The sequence below is a fragment of the Crinia signifera genome, chromosome 9 (assembly GCF_055691185.1).
Source record: "Crinia signifera chromosome 9, ASM5569118v1, whole genome shotgun sequence".
NCBI lineage: Eukaryota > Metazoa > Chordata > Amphibia > Anura > Myobatrachidae > Crinia > Crinia signifera.
In genome coordinates this window covers 128041206-128065410 of record NC_139225.1, presented here as the reverse complement: position 1 = coordinate 128065410, position 24205 = coordinate 128041206, and the positions used below count along the sequence as shown (strand labels likewise).

The 24205-nt window shown below is 46.4% G+C and overlaps 1 protein-coding gene across 2 annotated transcripts in view; it reads right to left on the bottom strand.

Annotated features, from left to right (window-relative positions):
• Positions 1 to 24205, bottom strand: part of LTBP4 (latent transforming growth factor beta binding protein 4) — a 122842-nt gene that overhangs the window by 30041 nt on the left and 68596 nt on the right. For both annotated transcript variants that reach the window (XM_083159735.1, XM_083159736.1), the window contains exons 6-14: positions 21806 to 21928; positions 18947 to 19111; positions 18687 to 18860; positions 17049 to 17222; positions 15154 to 15279; positions 10985 to 11110; positions 9849 to 9974; positions 5454 to 5582; positions 3580 to 3705 (exon numbers count right to left, since the gene is read on the bottom strand). In XM_083159735.1, coding sequence (XP_083015861.1) covers positions 3580 to 3705; positions 5454 to 5582; positions 9849 to 9974; positions 10985 to 11110; positions 15154 to 15279; positions 17049 to 17222; positions 18687 to 18860; positions 18947 to 19111; positions 21806 to 21928 — 1269 coding nt within the window. The remainder of the gene's footprint in view (positions 1 to 3579; positions 3706 to 5453; positions 5583 to 9848; positions 9975 to 10984; positions 11111 to 15153; positions 15280 to 17048; positions 17223 to 18686; positions 18861 to 18946; positions 19112 to 21805; positions 21929 to 24205) is intronic.

Sequence of the window (24205 nt, the reverse complement as noted above, 5' to 3'; positions counted from 1 at the left end):
TTTCAATCCCAGCCAAGACTTGTCAATCCTGGCTGGGACTTGCCTGCTACAGACTCGCCTCCCTGTATTGTGGGAAACGGCCATGACTTTGCACCTATCAACCGGATATCTTACTGGTGCCTTCTCCCAGCACGGATGGTAATTTTAATCACAATCAGGTCATCTAACGTAACCAAGGGGCATATTTCCCTTTTTCTTTTCTTTTTTAAAGAAAAAACATGCAGGAACTCCACTTTGTGCATATTGTTCTCATTACTAACATTGTCCGGATTCAGTACTGAATCCCGGCGTTCAGAATTCCGACAGCCGAAATGCCGACAAGGGGGGGACGTGGATCGCCCCCCCCCCTTGCGGGCTCGCTGCGCTCGCCACGCAGCGGGCCCAGTGCCTCGCTACGCTCGGCACACTCATTTATTCTCCCTCCAGGGGTGTCGTGGACACCCACGGAGGGAGAATGTGTTGGGATTCCGGCGGTCGGGATTCCGGCGTCGGGATTCTGAACGCCGGGATCCTGACCGCCGGAATTTTAACTGCATCCCCTCTGTCCGTTTATACTGAGATGAGAGAGATATATCACAGCTATATCAAGTATCACCATGTTTTTGCTAGAAAATCTATACTCCCATGTCCTTTTTGGAAATGTCAATTTTATATTATGCATTATACTAAAAATAGGATCCCCCCCCCCCCCCAGGACTTGGAAGTCCTTATTTAACACCAGGCTTCGCTGGCAGCTGTGTGACAGACCAGAGCATGAAAGAGAGATCTTTTCAGATTCCTCCCCTGTGCGTCTGTAGCTCCTCCTCAGGTTCCCCTTGTCCCGGAGAGCAGCGGGATCACTTCTGAGGCAGCTCAGCCACGGGAATCTGTGGAGGAAATACCTAGGTGGAAATTTACTAAGATGGGAGTGCTTTTTCACATGGGATGTTGCTATGGGCAACAAATAAGATTCTATTCTTTTATTTATTTAGCACCTTGTAGAAGATAATGGGGAGAATTTACTAAGATGGGAATAAGACTTCACATGTGATGTTGCTATGGGCAACCAATCAGAATCTACTTGTTATTTATTTAGCACCCTCTAGAAGATAGTAGGCAGGATCTGATTGGTTGATAAGGTTGACAGGGTTGGAAGGCCCACACAAGCATTAGGTCGACAATGGAAAGGTCGACAGTCAGGTGTTGACCTAATCCCTGTCGTCCTTCAGTGGTCGATCTAAAGTGGAAGAATCAATCTGAGGCAAAGTGCATGAGGACAGGTATTAGGGGTAGATTTATTAAGCTTGGTGAAGTGATAAAGTGTCTGGTCTATATCACCGGCCAATCAGCTCCTACCTGTCGTTTTTTAAACCCAGCCTTTAACTTCACAGTTAGGAGCTGATTGGTCGGTGATAAAGTACCAGCCACATTAACACTTCACCGAGCTTAATAAATTTGCCTCTGAGTTAGAAAGATGGAGAGAAGGGGTTGGGGAGAGGTATGATCCTGGAAATTGTAAAGGTAAGAGTAATAGTCCTTGAAGATGGAATTCATTGTAGAGGGGCTAAGTTGTAGCGTCTTTGAGTGCTGGGATTTCTACTGGGGGTTCGAATAGCGGAGTAGATGTATGAAGCTGTTATAAGGGAGGAGAAGTGATAAAGTGTCTGGTACTTTATCACCGGCCAATCAGCTCCTGACTGTTAAGATACAGACTGGGTTAAAAAGGGAGCGTTAGGAGCTGATTGGCCAGTGATAAAGTACCAGACACTTTATCACTTCTCCGCTCTTATCACTGCTTCATACATCTACCCCCAATGTGTAATCCCTGGAAGTGGGGTTAAGAGAGCACCAAGTATCAAAAAGACCAACTTCTGTCTGATGACGAATGGAAAACCATCTTCCACAACTGCTTCCACATCTCCAAATGCCAATCTCATATAGAGCAATTCTTTAAACTGCTTCACAGGCAATACCTGACCCCGGCCCTCCTCCACTCAATCTGGCCTTCTACCTCCAACACATGCTGGAGGACAATGTGGAGGAGTGGGAACACTATTCCATATATTTTGGTCGTGTCCTAAGCTGAAGGGAATGTGGACTAAGATATTCACTTTACTCTCAGACATCTTGGGTGTCCCTATATCCCAACATCCGAAAATAGCTATATTCCACCTATTCCCTGACTTTGTCCCTAAGGATACTCAATGTGTACTCGGCCATATTCTGATATCGGCCAAGCTGTTTCTGGCCAGTCACTGGCGAACCCCCTTGGTACCTACGATACTAACCATCGAAGAAGCGGTCCATAACCACTTCCGATTCGAAACAGAGGGCTCCACCTATGTTAAGCCCTCTACAACTAAATGGTCAGCCTGGCTCGCTTATACAATAGCAAAGGCCTAAACACACACCCCAAAAAGAACATATTCAATTCAAACATCGCTTCTAGAGTCACTTATTGTTGAAAGTGGCATGTTACCGATGACCTCTGTATCATTATAACCACATGTCCGTTCCATGTGTATACATATTGTTTTTTACTGCAAGCTGTAAAGTGTTGTTCCACCTCCCTACCCCCCCCACCCCGTCTCTTCATTATGTATCCCCCCCCCCCCAGCTGTCTATTTGACAGGCTCTTGAAAATCTAATAAAAAGTCAATCTTTAAAAAAAAAAAAAAAGACCAACTTCTTTCATGTGTTTATTGAACTTCAACCTAAATAGTGTAGACCTAGTGAGCATATCTATTTTCTCTCTTGCACTTGCACCTTCCCCGCTGTAAAACACAGGGACACCAGAGACACTGATCACATAGTACTGTGCCAGATATCCGATAAATCCTGCAAGGTGTATGGATAAGGGGCAGCTGGTACAAGTAACGGGTGGTCTCTCCTGCCTGTTGGCCCATGTTGGTTAATGTGCAGAAGTTACATACAACCCCCCAAGTTCCTGATATCGTGGCCAGTCCAACCTAAGGGTCCTGGCTTGGGTCTAATTCCTCCTGGCATGCGTAGCGATGTAACAGAGAACCTTGTCTAACAGATACATGTATTCCCCTGTGCGGAACATAATTAAAGGCCTAATTCAGCATCAATCGCTAATCAGCGACTTCACAATTCGGCTGATTATAGAACGACTGCGCTTTATGTGCGGTCACAATTAGTGATAAAATTGTCGCAGTTTGATCCCCGTTCTAATCGCTGGCCGCAGGAGCTTGCTCCTGCGACCAGCTGATTACCTCTGCGGCACCGCCGGCAGAGGTTTCTTTTTATCAGCGACCATCTCTGGTCGCTGATGAAAAGGGGGCATTGAGCGATATATCGCTCAGTGATATATCGCCCCGTGTGTACACACCTTTACATAAGCATTTATAACAAGACCATGCTAGATGGTCTTTTCTTGGGCGTTCTCTATGTCAGCTGTAACAATTTTTTTTTTATCTTTTAGAACTGTCACTAGTGATAGGAAAAATAAGGAGAAGTGAGTTTACATAGGAACACCAGAGATGCCCATCCCCACACCTACACGCCAGGTGAAACCCCCAGGTGACATGTATAATGTGACCGTCTTTAGGATCCGAGCTTACGGATAACACATCTTACCAATGCAATCACTGCTTTGTGGGGTCAGTCTGTAACCGGTAGGACAAGTGCAACGGAAACTGCCAGGGGTGTTCAGGCACCTTCCAGATCCGCAGGGACGTGGCGTCTGGCGACACTCGTCTATGTCTGAAAGAGACAATACCATTATTTAGTTGATGTGTATAAGCAATATATATATATATATATATATATATATATATATATATATATATATATTATATTATATATTAGTACAGTTTTTCAAAGGTGAAGCACTCCAAGCGATGATGTAAGTATAGCCGGTGCCAGGCACATAGAAAATGAACAAAAGCACTTACCCCTTCAGGGAAAGGAACTGGAGCCAGCACTCAGCAGTTGGTGAAAGAAAAATAGTGTTTTAATGCAAAGACATAGTTGCAATGGTGACAGCTGTTATCCTAACAGCTGTTTCAACTGCTCCTTGGCACTCTGGCCTCTGATGAAAACTGCCAAGGAGCAGTTGAAACAGCTGTCAGGATAACAGCTGTCACCATTGCAACTATGTCTTTGCATTAAAACACTATTTTTCTTTCACCAACTGCTGAGTGCTTGCTCCAATTCCTTTCCCTGAAGGGGAAATTGTATGTATATATATATATATATATATATATATATATATATATATATATATATATATATATATATATATATATATATATATATAACATCCTAAAAGAATGGTGCTCGGGAGGCAGTTTTTCAGCAAAACAACGAGGATGTGTATTTCAGCATAGCCGAGCTTTCGGGGTATAATCCCCTTCCTCAGGGCACAATCTTACAGTACAGTACATGGACAAATAACACACATAAATACCCCATCCATATATATATATATATATATATATATATATATATATATATATATATACATATACAGTATATATAAATCCAACAGAGAAAGGCACTTAGGTGACTTGTTTAGTAAAGAAAAAGGGCTGTATTGATGTAGCAAATGTTTTTGGGGACACAGCCCTGTCATCAGGACCAGCAACACATAATACATATACAGACATCCATAAATCACACCCACCTGCACCACTTGTTGCAATGCCCAAAACCTGACACATTCATGTGTAAAGTGTATGGAAACACTAGCCAGCAGCTCACTGCCAAGCATGGCGCTGCCGAACTTCCAGTCACTGCGCTCCAGGACTACCAGGCTATGCTTTCCTGGTGTCCCCGGACATGCGTGATGTATCTGAAGAATTCTATCTGTGCCTTCCATGCCATGCAGGAAGTGTGCAACCGCGTATCGCTCACACCAATGACTGCATCTCAAACAGTACCATCATTGGGAGAAATATGGGGGCATACAAAGAAAATGGAAGGCCGATAATATAAAACACAATACAAAGGCAACACAACACAAAGGGGTGTATTCAATGCCGTGTACGAGCGGCGACAGCGAGCAGGGCTTCCTGCTCGCTGTCACCACTCACCCTGTCAGTATTCAACTCACCCCCCTCATACGCCAATTCCCCCTCGCTCCGTTTTTTGAGCAAGGGGGAATTGGCTTATGCGGCTGCAGAAGCAGCAAGACTCGCAGCTAATTACAGGGACATCGCCGCATGAGTGCCCAAAAAGGGGGCACGGCTTATGCAAATTACGGCACAGCGTATAAGCCACGATGGCTGCTGCCTTTGCCGCCAGGAGCGCGGTTACAATGTGGAGGGTCTGAGTTATGCCACGTCTCCGCGTACACACACCACCACCCCCGCCACTTCACCACCCCAACATGCACCTGTGTAAACACCACACCCAACACTCACACGTTCTGATTAATCAGTAATAATCTAATGTTGGTGTGTGACAAGTCTAGTGATATTACTTCTATCTGCCCCCTGGTTATATCTCACCTTGGCATTCAGTGCCCTGAGAGTTGGCAGTAAACCCTGCAGGACACACGCAGCGGTAACTTCCAGGGGTGTTCTCACACCGACCATTCAGACACAGCCGTCTGGGAGTCAGGCGACACTCATCAATATCTACAGTAGACAAAAGGAACATCATCCTACAATGTGACCAAAGTATTTCACTGTGATGCAGCGTACATGGTACTTTCACGTGAGTGTGGGGGTAAGATTGTCACTGTGATGCAGCGTACATGGTACTTTCACCTGTGTGTGGGGGTAAGATTGTCACTGTGATGCAGCGTACATGGTACTTTCACGTGTGTGTGGGGGTAAGATTGTCACTGTGATGCAGCGTACATGGTACTTTCACGTGTGTGTGTGTGTGTGGGTAAGATGTCACTGTGATGCAGCGTACATGGTACTTTCACATGTGTGTGTGGGTAAGATTGTCACTGTGATGCAGCGTACATGGTACTTTCACGTGTTGCTGAGTAAGATGGTCACTGTGATGCAGCATACATGGTACTTTCACGTGTGTGGGGGTAAGATTGTCACTGTGATGCAGCGTACATGGTACTTTCATGTGTGTGTGTGGGGGTAAGATTGTCACTGTGATGCAGCGTACATGGTACTTTCACGTGTGTGTGGGGGTAAGATGTCACTGTGATGCTGCATACATGGTACTTTCACATGTGTTTGTGGGTAAGATTGTCACTGTGATGCAGCGTACATGGTACTTTCACATGTGTGTGTGGGTAAGATTGTCACTGTGATGCAGCGTACATGGTACTTTCACGTGTTGCTGAGTAAGATGGTCACTGTGATGCAGCGTACATGGTACTTTCACGTGTGTGGGGGTAAGATTGTCACTGTGATGCAGCGTACATGGTACTTTCACGTGTTGCTGAGTAAGATGGTCACTGTGATGCAGCGTACATGGTACTTTCACGTGTGTGGGGGTAAGATTGTCACTGTGATGCAGCGTACATGGTACTTTCACATGTGTGTGGGGGTAAGATTGTCACTGTGATGCAGCGTACATGGTACTTTCACGTGTTGGTGGGTAACATTGTCACTGTGATGCAGCGTACATGGTACTTTCACATGTGTGTGGGGGTAAGATTGTCACTGTGATGCAGCGTACATGGTACTTTCACGTGTTTGTAGGTAAGATTGTCACTGTGATGCAGCGTACATGGTACTTTCACGTGTGTGTGGGTAAGATTGTCACTGTGATGCAGCGTACATGGTACTTTCACATGTGTGTGGGGGTAAGATTGTCACTGTGATGCAGCGTACATGGTACTTTCACGTGTTGGTGGGTAAGATGGTCACTGTGATGCAGCGTACATGGTACTTTCATGTGTGTGTGTGGGGGTAAGATTGTCACTGTGATGCAGCGTACATGGTACTTTCACGTGTGTGTGGGGGTAAGATGTCACTGTGATGCTGCATACATGGTACTTTCACGTGTTTGTGGGTAAGATTGTCACTGTGATGCAGCGTACATGGTACTTTCATGTGTTTGTGGGTAAGATGGTCACTGTGATGCAGCGTACATGGTACTTTCACGTGTTGGTGGGTAACATTGTCACTGTGATGCAGCGTACATGGTACTTTCACATGTGTATGGGGGTAAGATTGTCACTGTGATGCAGCGTACATGGTACTTTCACGTGTTGGTGGGTAAGATGGTCACTGTGATGCAGCGTACATGGTACTTTCACGTGTGTGTGTGGGGGTAAGATTGTCACTGTGATGCAGCGTACATGGTACTTTCACGTGTGTGTGGGGGTAAGATGTCACTGTGATGCAGCGTACATGGTACTTTCACGTGTTGCTGTGTAAAATTGTCACTGTGATGCAGCGTACATGGTACTTTCACGTGTTGGTGGGTAACATTGTCACTGTGATGCAGCGTACATGGTACTTTCACATGTGTGTGGGGGTAAGATTGTCAATGTGATGCAGCGTACATGGTACTTTCACATGTTGCTGAGTAAGATTGTCACTGTGATGCAGCGTATATGGTACTTTTGCGTGTTGGTGGGTAACATTGTCACTGTGATGCAGCGAATATGGTACTTTTAGGTGTTTGTAGGTAAGATGGTCATTGTGATGCAGCGCACATGGTACTTTCACGTGTGTGTGGGGGTAAGATTGTCACTGTGATGCAGCGTACATGGTACTTTCACGTGTTGCTGAGTAAGATGGTCACTGTGATGCAGCGCACATGGTACTTTCACGTGTGTGTGGGGGTAAGATTGTCACAGTGATGCAGCGTACATGGTACTTTCTCGTGTTGCTGAGTAAGATGGTCACTGTGATGCAGCATACATGGTACTTTCACGTGTGTGTGTGGGGGTAAGATTGTCACTGTGATGCAGCGTACATGGTACTTTCACGTGAGTGTGTGGGGATAAGATGGTCACTGTGATGCAGCGTACATGGTACTTTCACGTGAGTGTGTGGGGATAAGATGGTCACTGTGATGCAGAGTACATGGTACTTTCACGTGTTGCTAAGTAAGATTGTCACTAATGCAGCGCACATGGTACTTTCACGTGTGTGTGGGGGGGTAAGATTGTTACTGTGATGCAGCGTACATGGTACTTTTACGTGTTGCTAAGTAAGATTGTCACTGTGATGCAGCAGACATGGTACTTTCACGTGTTGCTGAGTAAGATGGTCACTGTGATGCAGCGTACATGGCACTTTCACGTGTTGCTGAGTAAGATGGTCACTGTGATGCAGCATACATTGTACTTTCACGTGTGTGTGGGTAAGATTGTCACTGTGATGCAGCGTACATGGTACTTTCACGTGTTGCTGAGTAAGATGGTCACTGTGATGCAGCGTACATTGTACTTTCACGTGTGTGTGGGTAAGATTGTCACTGTGATGCAGCGTACATGGTACTTTCACGTGTTTGTGGGTAAGATGGTCACTGTGATGCAGCGTACATGGTACTTTCACGTGTTTGTGGGTAAGATGGTCACTGTGATGCAGCGTACATGGTACTTTCACGTGTTGGTGGGTAAGATGGTCACTGTGATGCAGCGTACATGGTACTTTCACGTGTTGGTGGGTAAGATGGTCACTGTGATGCAGCGTACATGGTACTTTCACGTATTTGTGGGTAAGATGGTCACTGTGATGCAGCGTACATGGTACTTTCACGTGATGGTGGGTAAGATGGTCACTGTGATGCTGCGTACATGGTACTTTCACGTGTTTGTGGGTAAGATGGTCACTGTGATGCAGCGTACATGGTACTTTCACGTGTTGCTGAGTAAGATTGTCACTGTGATGCAGCGTACATGGTACTTTCACGTATTTGTGGGTAAGATGGTCACTGTGATGCAGCGTACATGGTACTTTCACGTGTGTGTGGGTAAGATGGTCACTGTGATGCAGCGTACATGGTACTTTCACGTGTGTGTGGGGGTAAGATGGTCACTGTGATGCAGCGTACATGGTACTTTCACGTGTGTGTGGGGGTAAGATGGTCACTGTGATGCAGCATACATGGTACTTTCACGTGTTGCTGAGTAAGATGGTCACTGTGATGCAGCGTACATGGTACTTTCACGTGATGGTGGGTAAGATGGTCACTGTGATGCAGCGTACATGTTACTTTCACGTGTTGGTGGGTAAGATGGTCACTGTGATGCAGCGTACATGGTACTTTCACGTGATGGTGGGTAAGATTGTCACTGTGATGCAGCGTACATGGTACTTTCACGTGTTGGTGGGTAAGATGGTCACTGTGATGCAGCGTACATGTTACTTTCACGTGTTGGTGGGTAAGATGGTCACTGTGATGCAGCGTACATGTTACTTTCACGTGTTTGTGGGTAAGATGGTCACTGTGATGCAGCGTACATGGTACTTTCACGTGTGTGTGGGTAAGATGGTCACTGTGATGCAGCGCACATGGTACTTTCAAGTGTTTGTGGGTAAGATTGTCACTGTGATGCAGCGTACATGGTACTTTCACGTGTTTGTGGGTAAGATGGTCACTGTGATGCAGCGTACATGGTACTTTCACGTGTGTGTGGGTAAGATTGTCACTGTGATGTAGCGTACATTGTACTTTCACGTGTTTGTGGGTAAGATGGTCACTGTGATGCAGCGTACATGTTACTTTCACGTGTTTGTGGGTAAGACGGTCACTGTGATGTTGGTTAGGACAGATGACTGCATCTGGCCGTACTTGCACCATTGTCCGACAATGCTGATGGTGCCCTGTGGTACTCCGTGTTTGAGGCTTGGCTCTATGTAAGTACTATATTAGTATATAAGTTCTTGTTTTACTAATTAGTGCAGCTTAGTATCTGAAACACAATGTTATGGGCCTCTTTATGCTTTAAACAATAAGTCATCATGGTTACATACCTACACACGCTTTGCCCTGTGCATTAAGGCTGAAGCCTGATGGGCAAACACAGCGGTAGCTGCCAGCAGTGTTTTCACACCGACCATTGGAGCAGAGTTGTTGTCCACTGCTGCATTCGTCGATGTCTGCATGGGAGAAATATTGAATCAGGAAGGCCAAGATGGTGCTCGCCACACAGGATTTTGTCAGTCCCAGGCCCCAAAATTTCTGACGGCAGCCCTGGCCCCAACCACCTTGACCTCACAGCTTTACCCAATCACCTTGACCTTACAGCTTGATCCAACCACTTTGACCTTACAGCTTGACCCAAACACCTTGATCACATAGCTTCTCGCAACCACCTTGGCCACACTGCTGCCCCAACCATCTTGGCCACACCACTGCCCCAACTTATAACCTAGGAGGCAGAAGGCACTAAAGAAATGAGCACTGAAATGGTTTTATATAAAGAGAATGCTCAAAAATGCATCCAAAAGATTGTCCGGATGCTCAGAATCGCACTGATCTCCCCCTGCCTCAGTGACCCTAAGTGTTCTCTCTGATTGGAGCTTACTTGGGTATCATATGACTGATTTGTTCGACCTTAAAGCCTCCAGATGTTGAAATTCCATGTGATGCACTTACATGCCCTTTCCAAACACTCTGTGTAATATGCTGTACGTTTATATTATATACTACTAGGGTGTTGTAATCCCCAGAGCAGTGTTCTATCTTTCGCTAGTGCACAAATCATATACACTGTTATAAATAACTGTTACGGTGCCTATACACTGCTGTGGTTTCTCGCAGCAGTGTACGGACCCCTGATACCCTGCAAGCCGCCCAGGACCTTTTCGGCGGCAGGGACGCATGTGACCTGTCACAATTTGTTGTGATGGATCGCATGCATCCCTGCTTCCCGGCCGCCTCGCTGCCAAGAGGGAGTTCCCAAGACGGGTGGTCGGACGGGCAGCACCTTGGTCGGGTCCGATGCGCACGGGACCACGCATCGGACCCGACGGCATGTCAGGGAGAGGCGATTTGGTCCGATTTAATGACTCGATTGGTCGCAATCGGCCGAAATCAGACCAAATTGACTCAGTGTATGGGGCATTTAGAAATAAAGGATGTGTTCTCTCTGCTGGGCAGTTCTCACCTGTGCACTCTGTGCCTTGAGGGTTGGTGCTGAAACCAGCGGAGCAGGCGCAGCGGTAACTGCCCACCGTGTTCTCACAGCGCCCACTGCTGCAAGGACTGGGATTCTGACGACATTCATCCATGTCTGTAGGGAAACATGGAAATAAGGTGGAATTTCCAAAGTGATGCTAATAATGATGAACAAACACATTACTGCACGTCTGCGTTTTTCTAACACTACAGGACTTTGGAAATCAATGTGTATTGTATTGTAGCACAGTTTATCTGGGGACATCTTTTACATGTTGCTATTACATGATTGGCCCCTATGTGCCAGATGATCATATAGTTACCAGCAACACCTAATTACTAGCACAGATACAAACTTTAAACAATTGCAGATAATGACTCTCGGCACTGATTATTTTTGGTGTACCCTCCTCTACATATGTTGTAGAATTAGGTATAGCGATTTTATAGTGGAACCTTGCAATGCCTGTGTTTTTTCCTAACACTCCCAGAAAACAGGAAGTTGCCACCCACAAACAGCGGTTTACTGTCAATCAACTTGTGAACACCCGGCGATGAAAAGGCGTAGCATGATTCATACTTGCCTACTTTTGAAAACTAGTTTCAGGGAGATTATAGTTGGTAGTAGAATTTTGCACAGCGCTTCATTGAGGGGGCGTGTCATGCTTCACCCAAAGGGCGTGTCTAGTTCCATATATGGAGAAATTGTGAACGTGGCACCTAGAAGCGTGGGTGTGTACTGCTACATCTGAGAGGAATCTTGTAAAATGACTTATATCCAAATGTAGATGAGCCCCAAAGCAGTCAGTAAGAGCTACTATACTTGGTGCTGGGAAATGGTGCTGATGATTCAATGTAAATGTATCTATCTCTCATTCCTTTTTTTCCAAAAAATGTAACAGTGTAATGTGGCCTAGGTGAAATGAGGGAGATTGCTAGACTAATGAGGGAGAGAGGGAGATTGCTGCTATTTCAGGGAGTCTCCTGCAGAATGCAGGAGGGTAGGTAACTATGGTATGATGTAATCGCACAGTGGCCGCGTGCATGCATACTACTAGACATACGCATGTGCAGTCTATCATGAAAATGAAGAGCTAATGCCTGCCGTGGGCGGGCGGCTAATGTCAGCATCCGCCCCCTTTTCAGTGGACTCCAATGGAAGTAAAAGTCAGTTTAGCCTGTCGGCTACCATCAAATGATTTCTGGGTACTTGTTTAGTTGCACGGAGGCAGTATTGAGAATACCAACACAGCACTAGGCTGCCTACGTAAACTACGTAAGTGCTTCTGGAGCCCTGAAACTACACAATGGTTAATATCCCCACTATCCACGTCATATCCCCACTATCCACGTCATACCCCCAGTATCCACGTCGGTGTGGAGTTGATTTTATAAAGTGTGGCGAGCCACCGAGCCCGAAGTGTGGCGAGCAGCCGCGGATACGCGTCCCCGCGCGGGGCTCACTGCGCTCGCCACGCTTCAGGCACTTTATAAAGTCAGCTCCACGCCGTTGTGGATACTGGGGGTATGACGTGGATAGTGGGGATATGATGTGGATAGTGGGGATATGATGTGGATAGTGGGGGAAATGTGTGTGTGTGTTGTGCTTTATACTTACCCTCCTCCGGCCCGGCCACCGCGTCCATCAAGTCCACCGATGGGCAACGTTTAGTCCCCCTCCTCCAGCACTGGCAGCGGACAATGTTTGCAATTAGCGTAGTGCCGCTGAAGGAGCAGGGAAACCATGTGATGCTCCCCCAGTGGCAATACGCTGAATTATGTACATTGCTGGAGCCGGGGAGTGACTGCCGGAGGAAGGGGACTGACAGCTGCAGCCGGGGAGTGACCGTCGCCCGCGGGGATCGCTGACCGGAGGACGGTAAGTATAAAACAAAGCACCCACCACCCTGCTCCCTCTGCCACCCACCACCCTGCTCCCAGTGTAGTCTCACAGCGGCGGCTACGCTGACAAAGTAGCTTAGGCATACATCTCCTCGCATGGTACTGAAGTGATTCGGCGGCGGGGGGAGGGGGGGCGAGCGTTCGCCCAGGCAGCATCAAGCCGCTCGCTAAGCAGCGAATGACCGATGTTTTGCGGTTGGTCCAGAATCAGGGCAGGGTTTCCATCGTGTACACAGACCCCTTAGTGTTATTTGTATTTTTTTTTTCTCATTCCCCTGGCACTTGTTGAGGAGATTGAGAAATGCTAGGAAACAGGCGTCATTATCATGTGCGGTAGACTTTCAGACTGCACTGCTACAGCCACATTCTTATCCTTCTGTGAGATGCATTTGGGAAAATGCCAAATGCAATTTCATTTGTTTTTGTTTTCCGTTTGATTAATGTTTAGAAGTTTTACAGTCTTTAATTGGAGTGAAGAAACATAATTATGGTTTTCCTGGAATTTTTGGAGCTTGTTTTTCCAAACATAAAATATGTCAGCTTGTTAGTGAGCTGTGTATTGTCCAGGTGTAAGCGCTGCCAATCTGTGCTAGTCAAACACGGACAAGTGTTCTCCACAGTTGATACTGCCCAAAACTAAAAATCTTTAATTTTGGGTGGAATTAGGGATGCCACTCCCGGGGCATTTCGGGGAGATGGAGCCAGGGTGGGAGGGACGACCTGAGTTGATGCAGCCCGGGCTGGTCGCCTGGTGGGCAGGTGAGCGGGCTGGTCCGCGGTCTTCGGGCTGGTCCGCTCAGCAGCAGGGTGGGTGGCGGTCTGGTCTTTTGGTGCCCGGCAGCCTGCGCATCGTGACCTCTGACGTCGTCACGCTGCGCAGAGCTGCGCTGCCCGGGACGGGAGAAGCCGGGCAGCTGCTGAGCACCAGCATGCGCAGTCTAATCCCGAAATTGGAAACTCCAATCCCGGGATTGAAATCCCAGCGTTTTGGGGGCCAAATCCCGGGATCCTGACGATCCCGATCCCGGGATTGGTCACCCTAGGTGGAATTAAGGAGCACATTTATGAACAGTGGTACTAGGCTGCACCCAGGTGTCATCCAGCGAGGGGTGACCTCAAAATGCCAGCTCCTCCTCAGTGACTGGAGCCAAGTGCTGCAGTGTAACATTACAAGCGGCACTCAGCTTCTGTCCAAGTGTAGGAGCCTGCACTGCTCCTGGAGAACGGGGATCGGACTGTGAGGTCCTGCCCCTTTCCGCAAGGTCACACCCCTCTTTTAGCGAGCTCATGATGTATTTCACCCATACCGGTCGTCGCCAGGCTTTCTGACGCCCATGTTTAAAAAAAAAAAATAGCTGGAAATCCATTAAAATCAACAGTTTAAAAAAGGGAGGGTTGGAGGGTTGCTCCATTTCCAACCACAAAACAGCATGTGGGGGCTTCGGGTGTGGTATAGCTCACAGACAATATCTAGGTCAATAGCAATAGGTTGACATGAGTGTTTCATTTTTTTGGGTGCCAATATTGACACCTAAAAACATGGATCCAATAAGTGTACCGCGTCCCTTCGCAGGACTCTCTTAGCACTGTTCTGTTGATTACCGTATTTCTTTGCTGCTGGCTTAATGCAGCGCCATAAGGCAGAAATGGACAAGGTAGCCTATTAATTTCCACTACGGCTTATTTCAACCTGCTCCTGAGTACAGCACCTTGCCAGAGCAATGCCTTCCTTCTGGGATAGAGCCCAGGAACACCTACCAGCATTCCAGTGTTCTTCAAAGTTCCTAGCAGTCTTCTGCATTCCTGCCTTCCCCTCCTCCAACCACTGGCTTCCATATCAGGCCCAGATAATTATCTCCCCTCCCCCTCTCTTGGCGCAATTATCTATACTGGGTGTTTTTCCTGTATCTCAAGGGTCTGGTTCCAAGGCAATGGGTCCCAGGTTTGTCTAGCTGGTTCACTTAGGGATTCCGGGTATCATATCTCTGTGGTCTGATTGGTTGCTTCGGGCAACATCCCCACTTCTAAAAATCCACACATTAGTAATACTACCCCTTAATGCAGGCATGTCCAAACTATGGCCCTCCAGCTGTTGTGAAACTACAAGTGCCATCATGCCTTGCCACAATTTTGCTATTAGGGAATGCTAAAACTATGGCAAGGCATGCTGGGATGTGTAGTTTCACAACATCTGGAGGGCCACAGTTTGGCCATACCAGCCTGTAGGCATCAGGCAATAAGAATAAGATCTCTTACCAATGCAGTGTGTGCCTTGTGTGCTCAGCCAGTAACCATTGTTGCATATACAAGTGTAACTGCCGGAGCGTGGCTCACAGCGTCCGGGGCCACAGATCTGCGGGTTCAGCTCACACAAGTTCGTTTCTGCAAAACAACAATAAACAGACTGACCATGAATCATTTCTCCGGGTCTTTACTCCTCCCTCTATGTTAAGGTTTATAAACACAGATTCATTGAGATTTCCATGCACAAGACGTCATTTGACTTATTTGTTTTCGCAGGAACCCTCAGAGAAGATGTGGTTATCATCCGAGCTGTCAGGGACTGCTCTCGCTTTTGGAGTCTCCTCAAACATTTTTGATTTAGCCTATTTGCTATAATGAATGGCATTCTTTTTCACGTTCTGGTTTATATCCGAGGTTTTCATGGAATTCCATCCAAGGGGCTTATTTATCAAAGCAGTTTTTCATGAAATGAGGCATTAGTACTATCTATAATCGCACGATGCAGGAGATTTCCCAGAATGCCTCTGCAAAAGGCTATCTACTGCTGCAGATCGCAGTCCCCATTGTTATCAATGTGAACAACAGTCTGACTGACCTCTATGTACCAAACAGGTGTGGCTCAGTGGGTTGACACTATTCAGGTCGACAGGGCCTATGTCAACACCTGAAATAGGTCGACATGTCTAAGGTCAACAGAGTTGGAAGGTCGAGACAAGCATTAGGTCGACAATGGGATGGTCGACATGAATAAGCAGGTAAGGTTATGAGGCACAGACAATAAGAGATTGGATATTCGCTCACTAAGGGCCCGATTCAACTCTGTTCGAATTTTCAGCCCATACAAACATCGATAAACATGTGCACGATACTCTGTGAGGGTTCGCAGGGTCCTCTAGCATACAGACCATGCAAAGGCTGTCCATACGCTGGGTGACAGGCAGGGGGCATTCTGGGGTGGGCCTCTAGTGTTTCATGTGTGTGTCCACAAAAATGGCGCACCTCCCATAGAAACGCTGGGCACTAGTTATTTTATTCATTTATTCATAGTAATAGCTGCGTGCTTTAGATGTAGTGTAATGGCTGTAAGGCATCTGTTGCTTTATTGTTATTCAACTCAAAATGAATTTCCTTATCAACTAAACATAACGACACGGACAACCACTGCATACGTATTTATTAGTTGGTAGGACCCTGTTGGTAGGGGATGGCATGAAAGATTCTATAAGACCTATTTAATAACTAAGGGGACAAACGTCAGCAACTGAGACGCCCCAACTTAAAATAGCAGCGCCTAACACGCCTCAACTGATAATAAATTGGCGGCAACTTAAACTGAAATGCCCATTGTCCCCCTCAAGGGCAGAACTCACCAGCTGAAAGGGCAGGTGCCCCCCCCCCCAACAACCACCCCAGGTGGCCTTGATTAACAGTTCCCTCCCGGACGAATTGACTAATGAATATTGAGTATAAAATTAACGGCAAATCAGAATCGAGTAAAGAACAAATGAGGGAGGGAGGGTGGGCGGGCTTTCTGATGATCCTAAAAGGAAGTAGATATATTTAAATTTGCTTTAAAGACCCCTACTTACTACCCTTCCACCTATCACCGATAGGCTATCCTAACAATGGGTGGCAACCCACCTCAAAGGTTGATCTGCCTAGCAACAGCTCTTAATTACAATCATAACTAAATCAAACACTTGTATATAGTTGCGTGTCTAATCAACCCTTACTTAATCTAATTGTGATACTTAAGTTTGGTTCATTAAAAAAAAAATTTTATAGTAATTTTTCATAATACTTGGCAAACTTCTAAAACCTGTGTTGTAGTGTAGTCCACACGCTTAACACCTCCCTTGATGCTGCAGTTATGAGATATGATTTATCAATCATTCAACAGTACTTACCCTGGGGCGGAGACTCCACCTCTGGGGCTACACGAGCTGGAATCCTGGTTGGAATGAGTCTTTCCAGGGTAATAGGAGGTCTGTTAACTTGTATTTGTGTCCGGTCAGGAGATCTCTGGTCCGGAACCTCCACCCTGCTCTGATCTGGTCTCCTATCACCCACAATGAAACGACCTAGAAAATTCAGACAAGATGCTACAGTTTTTGGAAATCCAGCTGTCAAGATTCAACATTCAGTATAATAGTTGTATACTGTTATATACACATTAACAAGCAGAAGGCTGACATCCAGGGCTGGCTCTACCATTAAACAGCATTAGGCAGCTCCAGAATCTGGGGGAATCTTGGAATCCCGGGATTGAGCATTTTTCAATCCTGAATCTCGGGTTTGAAAAAATGCCCTGGGATTAGCTTCCTCAGAGCCTACCATGGTCCGGCCAGATGTATCAAGCTTCAAAAAGTGATACAATCAGTGGCAAACGCAGGATTTTCAGAAGGGGGTTTCCAGAGGGGCGGAGCAAAGCACGGAGATGGACAATTAGGTGAGCCAGTGTATGCTGGGTCAGTTAAAGTTTTATAGATAGACCAAATGTATATAAATAATAATAATAAAAACAAATATATATATATATATATATATATATATATATACACATACATACAGGGGCATCAACAGCAGTGTAGACCCCTAGGCATAGCAATATATTGGGGCCCCTACCGATCCTCCAGTGGTAGGGGTAGGGGAAGCTTTGATGTCCCGCAGGTGGTAGGGGGTATTATATCAACCGCTCTGCATGTAGGGCCTGGATCAGTAATTTCCACTAATTACCCCTTTACTGCACAGATGGTGGGAGATGAGGGCATTGGACTGAATGAAGGGGCCCTGATACATAACTTCCAGGGTGGTAGAGGATGTTTAATACGCAGAGGAGGGGTGTATAGTGGAGTGGGCTTATTATTCATAATTTTCTGTTGGGAGGATAGCTTGCTTGACTGCAGATATCTCCAGTTCCCGGAAATAGATTTCTTAGATTGTAATGGAATTAAAAACTAGAGAATCCCACCTAGCAAATGGTATTGGGGACTAGGGGATGAGAGTTCAGGAGGCAGAGAAATCTGCCAATGAGCATCTAAACCTACATACCAGATGTGTGGAGCTGGAGCAGTAACCAGCTGCTGGAAGGCTGATATCTCTGGTTCTGGGAAAAGTAGAGACAAGCTACTAGTGTCCATTAAAGAAGCAGAGTCCCAGCTTTTGGAATATACCCTCAGAAAAACTCTAAGTCAGACAGAACCTGAAATATCTGACTGGGAAGAGCAATTAACAGGCTTGGATGGGGACCACTGCTTTGAAGTCAGATATCTCTGGTTCCCAAGGGCCGATTTTTAAAATTCTTGTACCCATGGAAAGAGGGGACCCTCAGCTTTCAGCCTAGGGACCTTAGACTTCTGGGGGGGTTTCTGGGTACTCGGAAACCCCCCCTGCGTGCGCTACTGACAATGGAGAGGGAAAAACAACCAGTCAATCAGCTCCTTACTGCCATGTTACAGGCTGGGTTTGGAAAATGATAGAAAATGCTAGGAGCTGATTGCTTGAATTATGGTTGTCAACTGGTGATCCTGCTCCTGCTGTCTTACCAGTGACAGGTTGTAGGGGTGTCCCAGCAGTGGGGACAGCTGGAACTCTGGATCCAGGCTGATGCAGGACTGGAACCCTGGATTGATCTTGCCCAACAAAACGAGAGTTAATTCGTAAGTCAGAAGCAGAGTAGTGATATCCAGGCCCAGCAGGGCAGGTGTCTTTAAAGCCATCTGCAGGATTTGGAAACAGAATAAGGTGCATTAGCTGTGTGATGGATACAGAAGAGCAAACGTGGACTTCAGTGATGGTTTCATACCTGTGCCAAATGGAGGACACCTCTCACATGCTTTTCCCCAAGCCTTTCCCACACGACTACAGCAACAAATCTGTTTGGTTATGTTCCTGAGGATAGGGAGAGAGCAACCACCATCCCGCAATATCCTGAAACATGGACCTTTGGCTTCTGAGATCACGTGATGTGCTAAGGAGAACATCATTGTCAGTAAGATGTAGAGATATACCACAAAGCAGGGTCACAGACAGCAGAAACACCACAGACATCAAGACCTCTCCACTCCGCCTAGAACACAGACATCAGGACACGGACCTCTCCACTCCTCCTAATACACAGACATTAGGACACGGACCTCTCACCTCCTCCTAATACACAGACATTAGGACACGGACCTCTGACCTTCTCCTAATACACAGACATCAGGACACGGACCTCTCACCTCCTCCTAATACACAAACATCAGGACACGGACCTCTGACCTCCTCCTAATACACAGACCTCAGGACACACTGACCTCTCCCCTCCACCTAGTACACAGACATCAGGACACGGACCTCTCACCTTCTCCTAATACACAGACATCAGGACACACTGTCCTCCTAATACACATACATCAGGGAACAGACCTCTTACCTCCTCCTAGTACACAGACATCAGGACACACTGTCCTCTCACCTCCTCCTAATACACAGACATCAGGACACACTGTCCTCTCACCTCCTCCTAATACACAGACATCAGGACACAGACCTCTCACCTCCTCCTAGTACACAGACATCAGGACACACTGTCCTCTCACCTCCTCCTAGTACACAGACATCAGGACACAGACCTCTCACCTCCTCCTAATACACAGACATCAGGACACGGACCTCTCACCTCCCCCTAATACACAGACATCAGGACACAGACCTCTCACCTCCTCCTAATACACAGACATCAGGACACGGACCTCTCACCTCCTCCTAATACACAGACATCAGGACACGGACCTCTCACCTCCTCCTAATACACAGACATCAGGACACGGACCTCTCACCTCCTCCTAATACACAGACATCAGGACACGGACCTCTCACCTCCTCCTAATACACAGACATCAGGACACGGACCTCTCACCTCCCCCTAATACACAGACATCAGGACACAGACCTCTCACCTCCTCCTAATACACAGACATCAGGACACGGACCTCTCACCTCCTCCTAGTACACAGACATCAGGACACACTGTCTTCTCACCTCCTCCTAGTACACAGACATCAGGACACAGACCTCTCACCTCCTCCTAATACACAGACATCAGGACACAGACCTCTCACCTCCTCCTAATACACAGACATCAGGACACGGACCTCTCACCTCCTCCTAGTACACAGACATCAGGACACACTGTCCTCTCACCTCCTCCTAGTACACAGACATCAGGGCACGGACCTCTCACCTCCTCCTATTACACAGACAGCAGGACACGGACCTCTCACCTCCTCCTAATACACAGACATCAGGACACACTGTCCTCTCACCTCCTCCTAGTACACAGACATCAGGACACAGACCTCTCACCTTCTCCTAGTACACATACATCAGGACAGGGACCTCTCACCTCCTAATACACAGACATCAGGACATGGACCTCTCAACTCCTAATATACAGACATCAGGACATGGACCTCTCACCTCCTAATATACAGACATCAGGACACGGACCTCTCACCTCCTCCTAATACACAGACATCAGGACACGGACCTCTCACCTCCTCCTAATACACAGACATCAGGACACGGACCTCTCACCTCCCCCTAATACACAGACATCAGGACACAGACCTCTCACCTCCTCCTAATACACAGACATCAGGACACGGACCTCTCACCTCCCCCTAATACACAGACATCAGGACACGGACCTCTCACCTCCTCCTAGTACACAGACATCAGGACACACTGTCTTCTCACCTCCTCCTAGTACACAGACATCAGGACACAGACCTCTCACCTCCTCCTAATACACAGACATCAGGACACAGACCTCTCACCTCCTCCTAATACACAGACATCAGGACACACTGTCCTCCTAATACACATACATCAGGGAACAGACCTCTCACCTCCTCCTAGTACACAGACATCAGGACACACTGTCCTCTCACCTCCTCCTAGTACACAGACATCAGGGCACGGACCTCTCACCTCCTCCTATTACACAGACAGCAGGACACGGACCTCTCACCTCCTCCTAATACACAGACATCAGGACACACTGTCCTCTCACCTCCTCCTAGTACACAGACATCAGGACACAGACCTCTCAACTCCTAATATACAGACATCAGGACATGGACCTCTCAACTCCTAATATACAGACATCAGGACATGGACCTCTCACCTCCTAATATACAGACATCAGGACACGGACCTCTCACCTCCTCCTAGTACACATACATCTGGACACGGACCTCTCCACTACTCCTAGTACACAGACATCAGGACATGGACCTCTCACCACTTAATACACAGACATCAGGACACGGACCTCTCACCTCCTCCTAGTACACATACATCAGGACACGGACCTCTCCACTCCTCCTAGTACACAGACATCTGGACACAGACCTCTCATCTCCTCCTAATACACAGACATTAGGACACGGACCTCTCCCCTCCTCCTAATACAAAGACATCAGACACATACCTCTGACCTCCTCCTAATACACAGACATCTGGACACGGACCTCTCCCCTCCTCCTAATACACAGACATCAGACACATACCTCTCCCCTCCTCCTAATACACAGACATCTGGACACGGACCTCCAGACCTCTCACATTCCGTAATACAGAACTCTCACTTCATCCTTGTATACAAACTTTCACTTACAAATGCAGCTGCTCCTGGAAGAATCAAGGAGATACCCTTCTTTGCACAGACAGCTGAAGCTCCCTCTAGTGTTGGTGCAGTCACCATTCTGACACAAAGATGAATCACTACACTCATCTATGTCTGTGGAGAGTAAGAAAGTGTTTCGCAGCACCGTACAAAGGAACAGTACAGGGAGACAAATCTTAATTACAGTAAATAAATAACAGAAATAGAGTGCAGGTAAAATGAATGCCACAGTTCAATACACATTGCAGCTTAAATGTAAGAAGTGAGGACTTGATCAATATACTACTAGGGGCTGGTGGTCAAAGATGGTCACTGAGTGTTTGGGTATGGGAGAGCTGTGAGTGAATTAAGAGAAGAGGGCTTAGACGAAAGGAGGGAAGAGGGCCCTGCTCTGAAAAGCTTACAATCCAGTAGGAAGGGGCAACAGACAGATTACATGAGGCAGATACGGTCAATGCGTGTGTCAGGGGTCTAGCCTCAGGACAAGGTTATGAAGGGTACGCTTTAATGAATAGGTGAATTTTTAGTCAGCGTTGAAGCTTTAGCGGGAGGGATTGGCACTGGTCGTAAAATTCTATAGAGTTACATATTAAATATTATTATTAGATAACCAACATATTTACTGCTTGCATACAATCTTAGCAGTGTTAGGTTGGTGGTGCTCCCAAAGGATGTTCAGTAGTTAAATTGAAAAAAAGGGGGGGGCGTCACGAGGGTGACTACAGGGGAACATACGTAAGGTTTTTGGGGCACACTTGAAAAAGATATATAATAATAAATTATTAATAATGTCAAATTAGTGGTTAGTTGAATAATTAGTGTAATAAAACTTAACTTTTATTCTGATTATTACTAAAAAAGAGAAAGAGACGATATTCAATAACTTAGAATAATATGGCTAATTGCCAAACGTAGGTCCTTGATAATAATCACAAGATCAGCGTAATGTTTGGATATGAGTGTACCATGCCTGTAAGATCAGCACCTTTCATAGGTTATTTAATATGCATAAATGTGCAGTATAGTTGATACAGGTATTGGTTTAGGGATGCTTGACACACATAATTAAGCAGTAAAGATTCCAATAAACAATGTGTTGTCCTCCGTGATAGACGAGTGGTAGTGGGTCACAACTGTGGATATTGGGGAATGTAGGTGGTGGAAAGATTAGGAAGTCAGGAGAAATGGAGAATATAGAAAGCTTGAGCTAGGTCCAGAAGGTGATCCCTTCTTTGACTGATAATTACAACACCGAGTATTCCCAGTGAGTCTTCCCACAGGTACTAGCCCGGCCAGTCACCGCTTAGCTACTGAGATCGGGATGGGTTCAGGCGATCCAGTGACGTATGGTAGTAATGTTGGCAGAATTGGGGGGCACCAGCATTGTAGCTCAATTGAAATAGAGTGCTTCTGCTTTCAGAGGCGTCATCAATGGTTCACCCTGTTGCTTGCCTGCATTGCAGGGGGTTCAGTTTTGACGCGACTGATGAGAGAGCACTGAAATGAAGGGTTATGGCATAAGTAGTGGGTTGGTATCAACAGTGCGGACCCTGACTTCTGCTGTCCACCATCTACTAGTTGTATCAAATGATGGATGAGAGAGTAGGAGAACGCTGATCCTTTCCCCGGAATAGAAGAAGGGTAATAGGGTTGAGGCAACCACTGTTTAGTGTTGCCACCGGTGTAGATTATCTACAATGGGGGTTGATGTTGAGATAAATGATGTTTGTATCCTCATGAGTGGTGCACCTTAGGCGCCATTATTGCCAGTACTGAATGGTTCTGACTGGGGCTAGTGTAACACCTTGAGGAATTTATTGCTGGGTTTGCATGGTCTGTAAGCCTCACAGGCAGATTGGAAAGTTTTAGCAGCCGTAGATTGCAAACACTGTAATTGGGCAGGCTGAATAGTACAGGTTATGAAGGAACAGATAGGCTATCAGACATGGAATGACACCAACAGAGTGTCAAACCACGATTGATACAAATCAAATGCAAGTTTCACAGTTTTATCATGTAAACTCAATCAATTGAAAAAAGTTTTTAACTTAGATTGGACTTAACGATTTAGTCAGTTTTGACGCTGACAGTGTAAACTTAGCATACACATTGGGAGAGTTTTGACAGCTATTAGTCCCAAATACAATGGTTTAGAAAAACTGAGTAGTGAAGGCTAGATAGATACAGACATACAGACTGGGTATCAAATATGTAATAGCACTATTAGTATATCAAACAAATAGTATTCTTATAAGTGAGATGCAAATTCCCCAGTGTTATGAGTTTAGCGCTGTCTGTATACTGATCAATTTAAGACGAAATTTGGCAGATAATTGCCTGGTCTGTACCGATTCATTTGAATTTCATGTGTTTACCTCATACAAGAAACCT